This window comes from Plectropomus leopardus, chromosome 17, assembly GCF_026936395.1.
Source record: "Plectropomus leopardus strain MGB_pleo_1.0 chromosome 17, ASM2693639v1, whole genome shotgun sequence".
Classification (NCBI taxonomy): domain Eukaryota; kingdom Metazoa; phylum Chordata; class Actinopteri; order Perciformes; family Serranidae; genus Plectropomus; species Plectropomus leopardus.
This window is the reverse complement of record NC_142192.1, coordinates 28434323-28447272: the sequence shown is the minus strand read 5'-3', so window position 1 is coordinate 28447272 and position 12950 is coordinate 28434323. Positions and strand designations below refer to the sequence as shown.

Here is a 12950-nt window from a genome sequence, read left to right as displayed (position 1 = left end):
AATGCCCAAAAAAATCATCTTAAAAAAAAATACCCTGTTGAGCCACGCCATAACACTGAATGTTGCAAAAAACACCACAACACCATAATATGGCATGGGGAAAAAATAACCCAAAAAGCAGCATGCTATATCAATTATGAAAAAAAGTCGTAGTATAGGAAATAAAACTTCGCAGCATTGCATTCCATAAAAAATGTTGAGATGCAGTTTGAGGAATTCTGCTCTGCTTCAACACCACAGCTGCTGTGCACCGTAATAAAATCATATTTTTCAATTTGTCACACAGAATCAGCTGAGGAGGCAAGTCACATTAAATACATTGTTCAATTTATTGAAAAGGGTAAAAAAAAAAAAAAAAAGTACAGTGAAAGCAAGTTAGTGAGGTTTTCGCCTGCCAGTGAATATATGAAGAACCAAAAAAGAAGATTAATCATTCGAGAAGTTACTGAATCAATTTCTTTTCTGTAACTAATTCATTCTTGGGGTATATTATACTTCCTCCAAAAACAAACCAATCTGCCAATAGGTGAAAGCATAAGTGATAACAGAGCAAATCTTGTCCTGGTTTAACTTAAGTGGGACAAAGATGGTGTTATTGCCAAGATTATGTTGGGAGACATGCCTGAGGAGGACGACGACATTAAAATAATAATAAGAATTTTGGGGAAAAAAACATACGAGATTTGCTGTGTGGTTTAAAGTGAGGTACTGTTGTAAGGTGTTACTGAGTGTTGACACCTGTGAAGCAGCAACACAGAGGAGGCAAAGCTGTCGAGTTTGTCTTACTTGTTGGACCAAAAGCTATTCTGCATTTTGCTATCAAAAAACATAAATTCTGAGATTACACAACAGGATTTTAGTCATTTTGAGAGGCCAATGTTGATCAAAACTCCTCATTTTCTTTCTTCCATAGAAATTCCCTATACTTAAATGAAAAAAAAATTATTGGAGTTGCAAGTGTTTACCCAATAACAGTGCCACGCCCATTGCAGATGAGTAATTATACAGTCAAGGTTTTTAAATGTGCCATCTTTTCCTATCCAGCCATATCGTCAAACATATCTTTTTTAATTTACTTCCAATCGTAGCTTTTTTAGAGTCATATCACGTCTCCCAGGAATTAGTCACTAGATAATTTCATTCAGTCTTAGCAGGCAATCTTGCAGGTCCCCTCCCCCATGTGGAATAGCAAGGTAGTTGTACATAATAAATATAAAAGTGGGGTGCTGGTGTACTTCTGCCCCGTTGTTATTGTTTTCTCTTACACAAACACACACGTACATACACAGCACATACACACATCCACCCCCTCCCTCCGTCCCAACATGTTGTCCATGAATACTGATGGGTCCCAGTGGTCGTCATCAACATCCTTCAGGCGCAGTGATTCAATGTTTAGTCCGTGGTCATTGTGTATCTGTAAGTAACAGTTTGTTGTTTTTTACTATTACGGTTACAGCTTGATAATATTCAAAAGCCCTGTTCGCACAGGACTAGTATTACCTGGGGACTTTGTGTTTTGTGTTTCAAGTGGCGCATTTGGACGGGATAAACGATGTCTGTATTTTCGAACTCGAACTTATGACGCTTTTCCACTACAGGGTACCAGCTCTACTCTACTCCACTTGCCATTTTTTGGTTTTCCATTAGAAAAAAGTACCTGGTACCTGGTGCTACCTTTTTAGTACCTACTCTCCTGGGGTTCCAAAAACAGCCAACTGGGTACTCAGATGTTCTAAAAGGTGAACAAACTCTTGCATTAATTTTATTTTGGAAAGATTTTATATCAGACTGTAAAATACAGATTACCAGTAAAGACTGGGCTATTTTTGGGGGGGAATAATGCCCTGCAGTGTATGACAAAATGTAAAATGTTATTTTCGGTAAATCTGTTGTTATATTAATCGAATAATAAAAAAAATAGATCAACTAAAAAAAATAATCGATAGATTAATCGAAAAAATAATCGATGGATTAATTGATAAAAAAATAATCATTAGGTGCAGCGCTACAAGGAATACCCTGAACAGCGCAAACAGGTAAGCTATTGTGGCGGCCGCAGTTTTGTATCATTTCAAACTCCTCATCAACCTGTCCGAAGGGACAGAGAGAGAGAGGAAATGTCACTGGTGTGTGCTAGTGAAATCTGTTTCGCAGTAACCCTGTTATTGACTGCGCGCTGTCCCACACTTTCTGAATGTTACATGTTGTAGTACTGGTGCGCACCGGAAGTGTCATGGCAAGTGTAGAGTAGAGTAGAGTAGAGCCGGTACCATGCAGTGGAAAAGCGCCATTATTGACAACTCAGAACGTTTTCCTGCAGTTTAGTGGAGCTACGCTTACAGCTCCATTAGGTTATTTAATGTGACTCTTGTCCTTGTCCCGGTATACCAGCACCCGGGTACAATCTCTTTATTGATAAAGTATGTGGAGATACGCTCTCTTTCAGCTAAATGCAAAAGAATCTATGTTATTTTTACGGTCTACGATATAGACCTAATCACAGTGTTTATTTACAGTAACTTCGGGGAGGAAAACTGCTACGTCACGTTCAATAAAATCTAACAGTCCTGAGCATGCCTTCGCTATTCCTAACAACCGCGGGAGGCCGCAGGGGAACACGACGAAGGAAAAAGAAAAAAAAAACAACCCCAAATCACAGAGACACTGATTGCACGGCATGGGACTAATATTAGACTGACATCTGTTATTGCCAAAATATGTTTTAAAAATTACGGACACAGAATTAAAATCACAGACATCCTCCACAATTATTAAAAACTACCGCAGGTCCCCATGTAACACTAGTCCCATGCGAATAGGGATAAAGAGAAATACTAAGATCTGTTCATCGTATAGAACATGGAACCCTGACTGATGTTTGGTGAAATAAAAAAAAGGCTGTGGCACCTTGATAACACTACAACGACACTTTGAAGGGTTACATTAAACCTGCAGTCAGAGAAAAAAACTTGATAACTGACGCTGTCTTACCAGGTTCAGGTCCTCTCAGCAGGTCTTTACGCCTGAACATCCACCAGCTCAGCAGGCATGGCAGACTTGGGGTGTTTGCTCTCAAAGTGCTGCTTGAAGGTTTTGGGGTCAGGCATCTGCGTCTGAAAAAACATAAGAGAATCATGGTTTCAATTTATTTTCTCCCCTGATAACAAATTATAAATGAAATGTTTAGTCATTTAATGAATTAATTGACAGATAACTGATCATCAGTTATTGAACAAACTGTATATCTTTGGGTTTTGTACTGTTGGTCACAAAAAAAGCAAGGACTGAACAACACTCAGCACTGGCAGAGCGCAACAATCAAACAGACAGTGAAGCAGCATCAACCAATGTCTTCCTGGTAAGTTGCTTACTACTTTGTGAAGTGCATGTATCAGTAAAAAGGCATTAAAAATAGTCATAAAAAGTCACAATAAAATTTGGCAAGGAAGATTGCATAAAAGTCAAAAAACATAATAGTATGTAAAGCATCATAGTATAGTAAGTCATAATTTTAAAAAAAGAAATGGAAAAAAGAAAGTATAGTATGTCATCCATATTCATTAAAATATTCATATTTTTTGTCAGAAATCACTAGAAAAGTAAAAGTAAAGCATGTCTTCAAAAATCATGAAAAGGTCATACTGTAGCATGTCGTCATGAAAAAACATAGTATCTTATGTCATCAACACGCATGAAAAATATCATAGTATGTTATGTCTTCAAAAATCATGAAAAAATCATACAATAGCATGCTGTCAAAAATCATGAAAAAAGTCATACATTAGCATGTCATATAGTATTTTTCCAGAAATCTTATAATTATTATAGAACGTAGTTTAATATGTTGTCGAAAATCATGAAAAACCATCACATCATTTAAAATGTCATGATATATGATGCCATAAAACTGTCAGAAATGTCATGTTACAGTATGCCATAAAACGTTCTTAAAAAAGGAATAGTATAGTATGCAATAGCAAATGTAATTTACAATGTCATAGTTTAGAGTGCCACAAAAAGTCAAAATATAGTGTACACAAAAAAATGTATTAGGTCATATCAAAATGTAATTTTGTTTTTTTTTTGTAAGTTTTTTTTAACATCATAGTATAGTATGCCATAAAAATTGTCACAAAAAACCATAGTAGAGAACAGTGCAGCAGACTGAAAATATATATACTGACATTCATGCCTTCAAAAATCAAAGATCCAGCTGATAGAGAACAAGTAATGGACTCGGTGAAGGTACTGAAGGATTCATGTGACTATGTCCATTTTTCAAAATAAGGTTTTAACAAAGGGTATATATAAAAAAGGAGACTTATGGAAATGAGCACACAGCATTTTACCCATGTCCCCTACAACTTAAAATGAAAATAGAATTAAAAGGTGAGGGAAATCTCATTATTCATTGATTTTTGTTTTGCTGGGAAAAAATGTAATGACAATGACTTATGCATTTGAGTTGAGGACATCTTTGCGTCTGACTACAGTCAGGCCACATACAGACACATATGCTTCATAATGCCTAATGTCATTAAAATGTTTAGATTTGGGGTATCAGTGTGCAGTCAGTGGCATGTGTTGTGCTCACCCGGCAGACAGGACAGGTGTGGACCAGCGCGGCCTTCGCTGCAGTCTTCTGGTCAGCGCCCTGACCTTTCTTCTTCTCTGCTGCCTTCTTTGCGTTCTTTTGCTGAGACTGAATCTTCTGCTGCCCACGAGCCATGGCCCTCAACTTTGACCTGCAGGAATAACAAAGAGACCACAGATTGGAGTCCTGCACGGGTCCATTTTTGAAAACACACACCTGCTCATACCCCAAAAGTCTGTTACCAGAACCGACCCCTTACCCGTCATTATGTATAAGTTATAGTTGCATTTGCCCACACCGGTTAATAAAAGTCCCGCGAACGGACCCGCACCCCTGATTAAACACACACACCACACACACACACACACACACACACTCCAGTCACTCGAGAGGAGAAATGTTTCTGCATCTACTTCTCACTCACAGGGCTGATATTTCGGCTAATGACCTTTGTGCTGGGGAATGCTGTGTATTAAAAGAGCATCATCCACAGTCTCTGGTTCAAGAGGTTGACCGTGCTTGAATTATACATCCAACTGAGGAAAAGTCTCATCCACTGGTTGCGCTGGATGCTGGGATGGCGAAAACATGTTGTGCTTGTTTCTTAATGAAGCAAGCCAAGTTGCTTAGGTATTAAAGGGGTATAGGAAGTGCACTACAATATCCCAAAGAGCTCTTGTTATGGGTATGCGGTGTATTCATTCGCGTATCCATGTAGCTCCGAGACGTAACTCATAACTATTAAAAAAGTACTTATACTATTACAGCATTACACTCATATTTCACTAAGATCGAGGGTTTTAATATCTTGTTTCCTGCATCAGATCGTTGGAAATAACTTGTTCAGCCAATGCTAGCCCATATCTGAGCTACGGATAGAAACGTTAACTTTATTATTTAACCTTCCAGCTGAACATAAATTCAATCACAAAAATCGCCAAAAAATACAACTTGTGTGGTCTGATTGTGTGTAATCCTGTTAATGCCATTATAATCCAACGTTATTTTTCAAACGTTAAACTTTTAACTTCACAACAAAACAGCACGACTTCAACTAGCTAGCGTGTGTTGATAAAGCGCCGTTAGCATCGAGGTTTCCCTTTAAATTAAGGATCGGGTAAATCAGGTGAAGATTTCATTGGCTTATTTATTATTCTGAGATGTTTTTGACAAAACTCGTTAAAACAACTCGTATAGCTAATCGTTAGCATCCTCCGAGCAGGCCTTTCGTCTACCGGCGCCGCCTTACTAACACCGTCAGCTAAGCTGGTTAGCTAAGCTAACGAAGCTAAGACGGCACGTTACTCCGAATTACCGCGCGATAAAACATTAATTTGGTAAAAAGACAACAGTTTTAAGAACAAATCACTTTTAGGTAACACCATATTAAGTTGTAACTGCTGAATGATAGCAGACGTAAGTGTTTTTTTCAAGCAGATTTACCTTCGAGATTTGACTCCCTCTTCGCTCTGCTGTCCGTTGCTTTTTGGGAAACCAGAGGAACGTTCAAAGAAGGTTTTTAACCGACGCGCCGAAACCCGCCAAAGAACCGAGCAGCGCCGCCGCAGGCCTGGAGAGGAACTGCATCTGAAACAGCAGCAATGGGACTATTAAAAATGAATGCTTTTGTTGTTGTTAAAAGGCTGGTTATAGTATTATAGTAAACATGTATTAATTAAAATACAAATAAAAAAGTAAGAGATTTTAAAAAGTTTAAAAAAGAAAAGAAAAAAGAAAGTCACAGTAAATACATATTCAAGCCACTTAAACTAAAATATCACATGTTCAAAATGACATGTTGTTTATTCCTACCCTTATATATATATATATAAACAAACATAAACAAATACACATTCACATTTTATATAAACCTCCCAAATTTTATATATAACCCAATACAATATACAATATAAAAACCCACACAAGCAAACATGTCCATTAAAGTGATCACTTTTTATTAGTTTGCCAGTTAAAAAAAATATTTTGGATGATTGTGTTGGGAAATAAAACAAACTAAAAAAAAATACAACTAAATATTACATATAACAGTTATATGTTTGCACGTATAGCCTATGTGCGTGTCCTTATCCTTTATATTAATACTGTGTAAAATTCCTGTGTTATTTCCTGCTATATAATAATTTATCACTTACTGTGCAAAGATATTTGTATATTTCTACAATAAAAATAGGTTACAACACATTACGTGTGCATTACAGTGTTTTTTGTGCAACTGTTAATCATGTACATTTATTTTTTACGTTATTTAATCATTTTTTTACTCCTGCTCCTGACTCTTGAGCTGCTGCGACAAGTTGCTTTAACTTTTTCAAAGGACCAGTTGTGTGAGAGTTCGTAAATTGATGTTTTAATATAGTTTTGCTGTTGGTGAACACAGCCATCTTTTCACTCCTGTTCAACAATTTTTGTAGTTTTTTTGGATTCTTCGTTCGCCATGGAGGCATGCGAGAAAAACAGTTTTCTTCACAAATCCAACATAACACAGGGTGAGTAGCTGACATACAAATGATTATTTTATGGGTGAAGTTTTCCTTTAAGAAAAAGTTGTCAGATTTCACACAGGAAGAATGAATCCAAAAAACTAAAAACAAAAGCTTCAATGATGGCTTTTAGATCAGTCTTACCCGGCTTCCTGTTGTGCTGGACGTCCATCATCTGCTCCTCTGGACCTGTGGAAGAAGAAAATAATCATTTTTTTAGAAACTTCTAAAATGCCTTTTGCTAGTAGGTAAAATATGCATTATGTTCAATCTGAGCCAATCTGTATAATCTTTTAAAAAACAAAAACAGTTTTAAGTTTCACTTCACGTCTCACCTGCAGCAGCCAAAGCGAAGGCAGCACACAGAAGAAAAACGAGCCTCATTGTTTACGGCGATGAACTGCAACAAAAGATTAAAAATTAAAACAACCAAAGCAATGACTTTGTATTGTGAAAGCAGTAGTCTGGATATACAGATGTCTATTCAATATGCCTGTAACTCTACAGACTCACCTGCTTGAACAGAATCTAACGTCTCAGTCTCTGCAGGTTGTGAAGTAAAGAGAGCTTATATACCAAAACAAGGAAATAAATGTCTAATTTTAAATAATGGTCCAAAAGTTATCACACTTCCGAAGTTCACTTCATTTATTGACTGCAGTTATCAATGAAGTTTGATCTCTTTGGTCACATTATATGACATTTTCCAGGCAGACGGACATTTTTTTCTCATCATCCAACCAGTCACGTTTGATTTTATGGCAGTATATATTCTGATTAATCTGAGAGTAAATTGATTGGTACTGGTGCTGTTAGGTTCACTTTAAAATGACACACAGCAAACATCATCTTAAAAAAAAATCACACCAAAGTTTAGAAATGAATATCCCAGACGAGTCAACTCTGGAAACAAAGTCAACGTGGTCTCGTTCCACAGACGAAGGGAAGCATGTCTTCACAAAACCACTTATTCAGGATGTGGTCATCTAAGAAAAAAAAAAAACACAAACGTCACTATATTTATTGTTTTAGAAACACTTCTACTCCACTTGGTTACTCCTTTATCTCCTTCCTGGAGTCAGCTGATTGAGTGACTGTACCTGAGCGACGTATTGTCAGACAATTTTTGCGTCTATCCCAGTTGCTCGGCTGCCGTGTGGCCCAGCTCTCCACATCAAACACTGAACCGTCACTCCATAAAAAATCCATGGGCTGTGAAACAAACAACACAAACAAAAAAAATTCAAAGGGAAAGCTGTCTACAAAATTAAAAATACAGTATTTTTCTCGTACTGGTGGGGCTAATTAGTCAGTCAGTCAGTCTAGATTGTTGTGGTGTGAGTTGCTGAATGTTGGAGATATCAGCTGCAGAGATGTCTGCGTATTATGGAACAAAGTGGCACTCGGCTTGTGTTGCTCAAAGCACCAAAAAATATATTTAAGCCGGAAGTTTAACTATAGAAAAATATAGTAAATAAATAAACAAACACATAAACACTATGCTATTCCACAGGTTTATCAATCCGGCTCATTTAACTATCAATTACTGCCATCAGCAGCATTTAAAAGTCTGATGGCAGAAAGTAATGAAATAATTGTAATAATTGAGTATCTATTTGTTTTCCTTGGAGGGGAAAGATTGCGCTGCCCTGAGGGCATTAAGGAGGATTCATGTGAAAGGACATGGTCAGACTGACTAATAACCACGCTTACATCTTTTGCTGTCACAAGCATGAGCCTCTCGTTCATGAGTGGATGCACGCCTCCTTCTGCACAGTGATATGGCTCCTAGGTGTGTTTTTTGAGTAGAAAGAAAGTAGTTCCCACAGGAAATTGCTCACAACAGAGTCTGTGGATTATCTTGGGTAACTGGGTCATGATTTCTGGAAAGAGACATCGCTGTTGTTTTTTTTTTAATATATTATTTTGGCACTTTGAGGATCAGAAGCCGAGTGCCATCTAGTTTTATTGTATTGGAGGGAAGACAGACATCTCTACAGCTGATATCTCCAGCATTTGACAACTCAAACCAAAATAATCTAGATTGATAATGAGAATTTTTCCGAAGAGATCTGAATTCACGAAGAGCATGAAACACAAATACAAGGATGAATCTCTGTGAAGAGATTTTTGCACATTACCCGAACTGCATCAGTGCCACCGATCCAGGCCTGTCCGTAATATCCTCTGTCTATTACAGCTTCCTGGATGTAATTGAACTCCCACTGGTCTTGGATGGATGCGAGATTGGCACCATAGGGCCAACAGTGTTTCTGTGAAAGAAGAGATGAGAATAATCCACAATTTGTTTTCTTTTTTAACGTTGTATTTCTAAGAGAGCAGAACGAGAGTACAAAAAAGACAAATCTTTGGAGTTGTGCTTTAAAGTTAATTTTAATATAATTGAAAGTAAATATGACATTTAGGAATAATTTATGAGACTTTTGGATGATGTCTCCAGTAACAGTACAGAGGGATTTAACGTCTGTATGTAATATGGTGTAAAGTGACGCTACCTCAGCATCTATCCAGGCCATCGGGCTGTTAATGAAGACAAAACATCGAGACCCATAGTGGTGCCAGCTGGACGGACAGCCGTTCTCCCCGTTGTAGTAGTATGGAGGCGGGGTGATTCCTGCATATTGCCATCTAGTCATCCTCCCCGCTGCCTGAGAGAGCAGCTCCCCTCGCTTTTCTTTCAGAAGATTAAAAATCATTATCTTCATTCAAAAGAATTGCACCATGGCCTTTTCTTATCAGCTCAGTCGTTGGGAGAAAATGTTGGCATTGCAAGTTCCTGCAAACCACAGATATGTTACATTTTCACCTTTCATACGAATCATATCAGTGTTTCTAAAGTGACATATGAGTTATGAGACACCTGTCAATCTGAAGACCACAGCAGACCACTGTTCAAGACGAACAAACAACAAAAGTCATTACTCCATTATCTCACAGCTTTTTGGGTAGAAAATGCAAATGATTTGTAGCAAACTGTAGCTGTATTTTTAGTGGCTTTTTAGGTACCAGATGTGGGTGTTGTGTAGCAAGCTTTTGCATTTTCATTGGCTGTTTCGTCACCAAATATGATTGATTTGTGGCGACCAGTGGCTTTTTTTTTACCAGCAGCTTTTTAGGCACCAAAAGTGAGTGTTTTGTAACAACCTGTCACTCCATCTCCAGCAGTTTTTTAATCACAAAATATGGGTGTTTTGTAGCGATCTGTAGATTTTTCTAACAGCTTCTAAGGCACCAATTGTGTTGCTTATCCAATGGCTGTTTAGTCACAAAAAGTGGGTGTATTGCTTTGTTTTGTAACAATGTGTCACTCCAGGAGCTTTTTAATCACCAATTGTGGGTGTTTTGTAGTAACCTGTTTCTGCAGCAGGGATATGGCCCAAAAAAGTTTGAGGCTTTTGTTTGTGATAAAAGATATTCTCTTTCACCTTCAGTCTTGTTTTGCTGAACAGGGACCATCTGCTTCTCTGGCTCTGCAGAAGAATAAGACAAGCATTATAATATAATATAAATATTTTTTAATTTATTCTTATTTTACTGTTTTTGTGCCGTTCAGCAGCACAAAAGTCACATTTTCATACTGTGTCTAACAGGTGGCTGTTAAACCACTCAAACTTATATTACAATAATCCTTATAAATATAAATATGTATGTTCCACTGTTCCTTGGGGCAGGTACAAATAAAGGAAAAAGACAGTTAAACACAGTTTTCTCTGGTGAATATCTTCATATTTCTCATGCATCAATGTGTTTTGTCTAATTTGTGTAATTTGTCATTTTTAGCTGGAGTTAGAGCCCAAATTTAAACTTAATCTGTAAACACTGAGATAATGTATTGTCATGTCTTTATTATCCTGTTGCAGAGTCTTTTAAATGATTTCTCAAAATGTATCTATTTAAAAAATGTTTAACAGTTAAATCAGTTATTTAATATACTATTTTACTTTCAACATGTCTTATCTGTTCTGTTATTATTATTGGATATTTTGTTCAGATTGTATTTGCCTTATTGACCTGGTTTGACTCATTGCAGTCCTGAAATGTTATAATCCTGTTTAAACTAAGAAAAGCATGTTGTAACTCTGTTTTATAAAGTGCTGCATACATGAAGTGTATTGTTGTTTTTGAGTCTCACCTGGCTTCATCTTCTTTACTGGATCTGCTGCCGAAGAACAACAAAATAGCAGTTAAACATCTTCAAAGACTACTTTTATGACATGTATTTAGTTATTAAATAAAGATTCAGCACTTTCCTGAAGTTTTAAAAAACAGACAAAACAAAAGAAAACGTAACTCTAATGCTCTAATGTACATAGAGCTTTTCAGTTTTGCCCATTCAGTGCAACTTTTTAAAGAAACATTTATTGTCGTTCAGTATGTAGTGAAGGACCTTTTCCAGGAATCATGACTTCATGTTTGGTGTTTAGTGTCTTGGTGATTCTGACCTGCTGAAACGCTCAAAACGAAGGCAGCGCAGAGAAGAAAAATGACCCTCATTGTTCAAGTTGCGTAACAGAGGCTGTGAATAAAATGAGAAAATCACAGAAAAAAAACATTCATGTCAGAGCTGAATATATGAATACATCCATAAACTGCAATTAAAAACTGAATATAATCCATAACTCTCACCTGCTTCAGCAGATTGAGTCTCTCAGCTGAGTCTCAGCAGCTTCTGGAAGACTTTAAACACTTTTATACAAATGTAACAAGGAAATACTTCATAATAATTGATCAACTTATAGACATTTCTGAGGTTACTGATTTACTCTTAAAGGAGGAATCATGAACTCACAAACATCACCACCACACAGACATGGTTGTGAATTAACACTGTGAAACCGGAGCAAACGGATTTAATTTCTTTAGAAACATGGGATGAGGGCAATAAGCAACAGGAAAATAATAATAATAAAAAAGGAAAAACATAAACAAGAAAAAACTAATAAAAAATATCTCAAGTAAGTGCTAAAAAAACAAACACTTTTTTCTCTGTAACATGAAGCAAAATTAATTAGCAGAATTATTAAGTTTTGTGAACATTTTTCCCTTGTTTTAGATCATATCTAATCCCCATCCCCCCAATAGAAAACAAGTTTTTAATCTGTTCAATCAAATCTGCGCAGTGTATTTCAAGATTAAAATCAGTGAAATTGTTCTAGACAGTTTCAGCATTTTGAGCTGCTAACTTAAATCTGTGTATCGAAGGAAGTGGGACACTGATTTTCCAGAATACACAAACATAACTGGTCAGTGTTCAACTGAGGAGACGTGACATACGACTGAAGAGGTTAAGATCTCAGTGATTTATTAAGTCAGACTCTGCCAAAATACATCATGGCAGACAGGTTTTAGCCAAATAAACATGCTGTTCTTGGATGTGTTCATGGGAATAAACAAACATCCTTGTGGAGAGAAGTTTCCTTATTTTTTTGTTGCTCAAACCAAAAGAAGTAGGTACATCTGAAAACTTAACTTAAAGCAACAGTTGGTAGCTTTTATAAGTATTCATTTTTGCCATATTTGTTGCCTGGTTTGTTGAAACCAGACAGTAGTACATGAGACAAATAATTTGTACAAGAAAAAAAGAAATCATGTTCCTCCTTCTTCTTCTAGAGTCTTTAACGTGGCCAAGTCTGACCCTGATAGGGAGCTGGGTGGCCTTGTTCACAACGAAAATAAAGTGATCCACACTGGGAATCGTTTTTGTACTCATAGTATACATAAGGTGCCATAAACCGGCATAGAGTGTGTTTATCTACAAAAGACCAGTGGAGAAATGTCGAGAAATGTCCTAAAATCCTCAAAACATTCTAAAGTCCAAGAAATGCCCTCAA

General features: G+C 36.9%; 2 protein-coding genes across 3 annotated transcripts; both read right to left on the bottom strand.

Annotated features, from left to right (window-relative positions):
- Nucleotides 1–305: 305 nt before the first annotated feature.
- Nucleotides 306–6184, bottom strand: LOC121939531 (transcriptional regulator ZNF706). The gene is made up of 4 exons (XM_088090034.1): nucleotides 6041–6184; nucleotides 4598–4748; nucleotides 2995–3116; nucleotides 306–1417 (listed from the first exon to the last, which is right to left on the bottom strand). The coding sequence occupies exons 2-3, from the start codon at nucleotides 4730–4732 to the stop codon at nucleotides 3021–3023; spliced, it is 231 nt and encodes a 76-aa protein (XP_087946160.1). The 5' UTR covers nucleotides 4733–4748; nucleotides 6041–6184; the 3' UTR covers nucleotides 306–1417; nucleotides 2995–3020.
- A 1544-nt stretch (nucleotides 6185–7728) lies between these two features.
- On the bottom strand, nucleotides 7729–11816 carry LOC121965199 (ladderlectin-like). 2 transcript variants are annotated; one of them, XM_088090032.1, is made up of 8 exons: nucleotides 11746–11816; nucleotides 11562–11635; nucleotides 11252–11278; nucleotides 10545–10589; nucleotides 9615–9793; nucleotides 9240–9371; nucleotides 8199–8310; nucleotides 7729–8084 (listed from the first exon to the last, which is right to left on the bottom strand). In XM_088090032.1, the coding sequence occupies exons 2-8, from the start codon at nucleotides 11611–11613 to the stop codon at nucleotides 8014–8016; spliced, it is 618 nt and encodes a 205-aa protein (XP_087946158.1). In that variant the 5' UTR covers nucleotides 11614–11635; nucleotides 11746–11816; the 3' UTR covers nucleotides 7729–8013. The 2 variants fall into 2 exon arrangements, with proteins under 2 accessions (XP_087946158.1, XP_087946159.1); XM_088090033.1 differs by having other exon boundaries at nucleotides 11252–11275.
- Between the last annotated feature and the right edge of the window lie 1134 nt (nucleotides 11817–12950).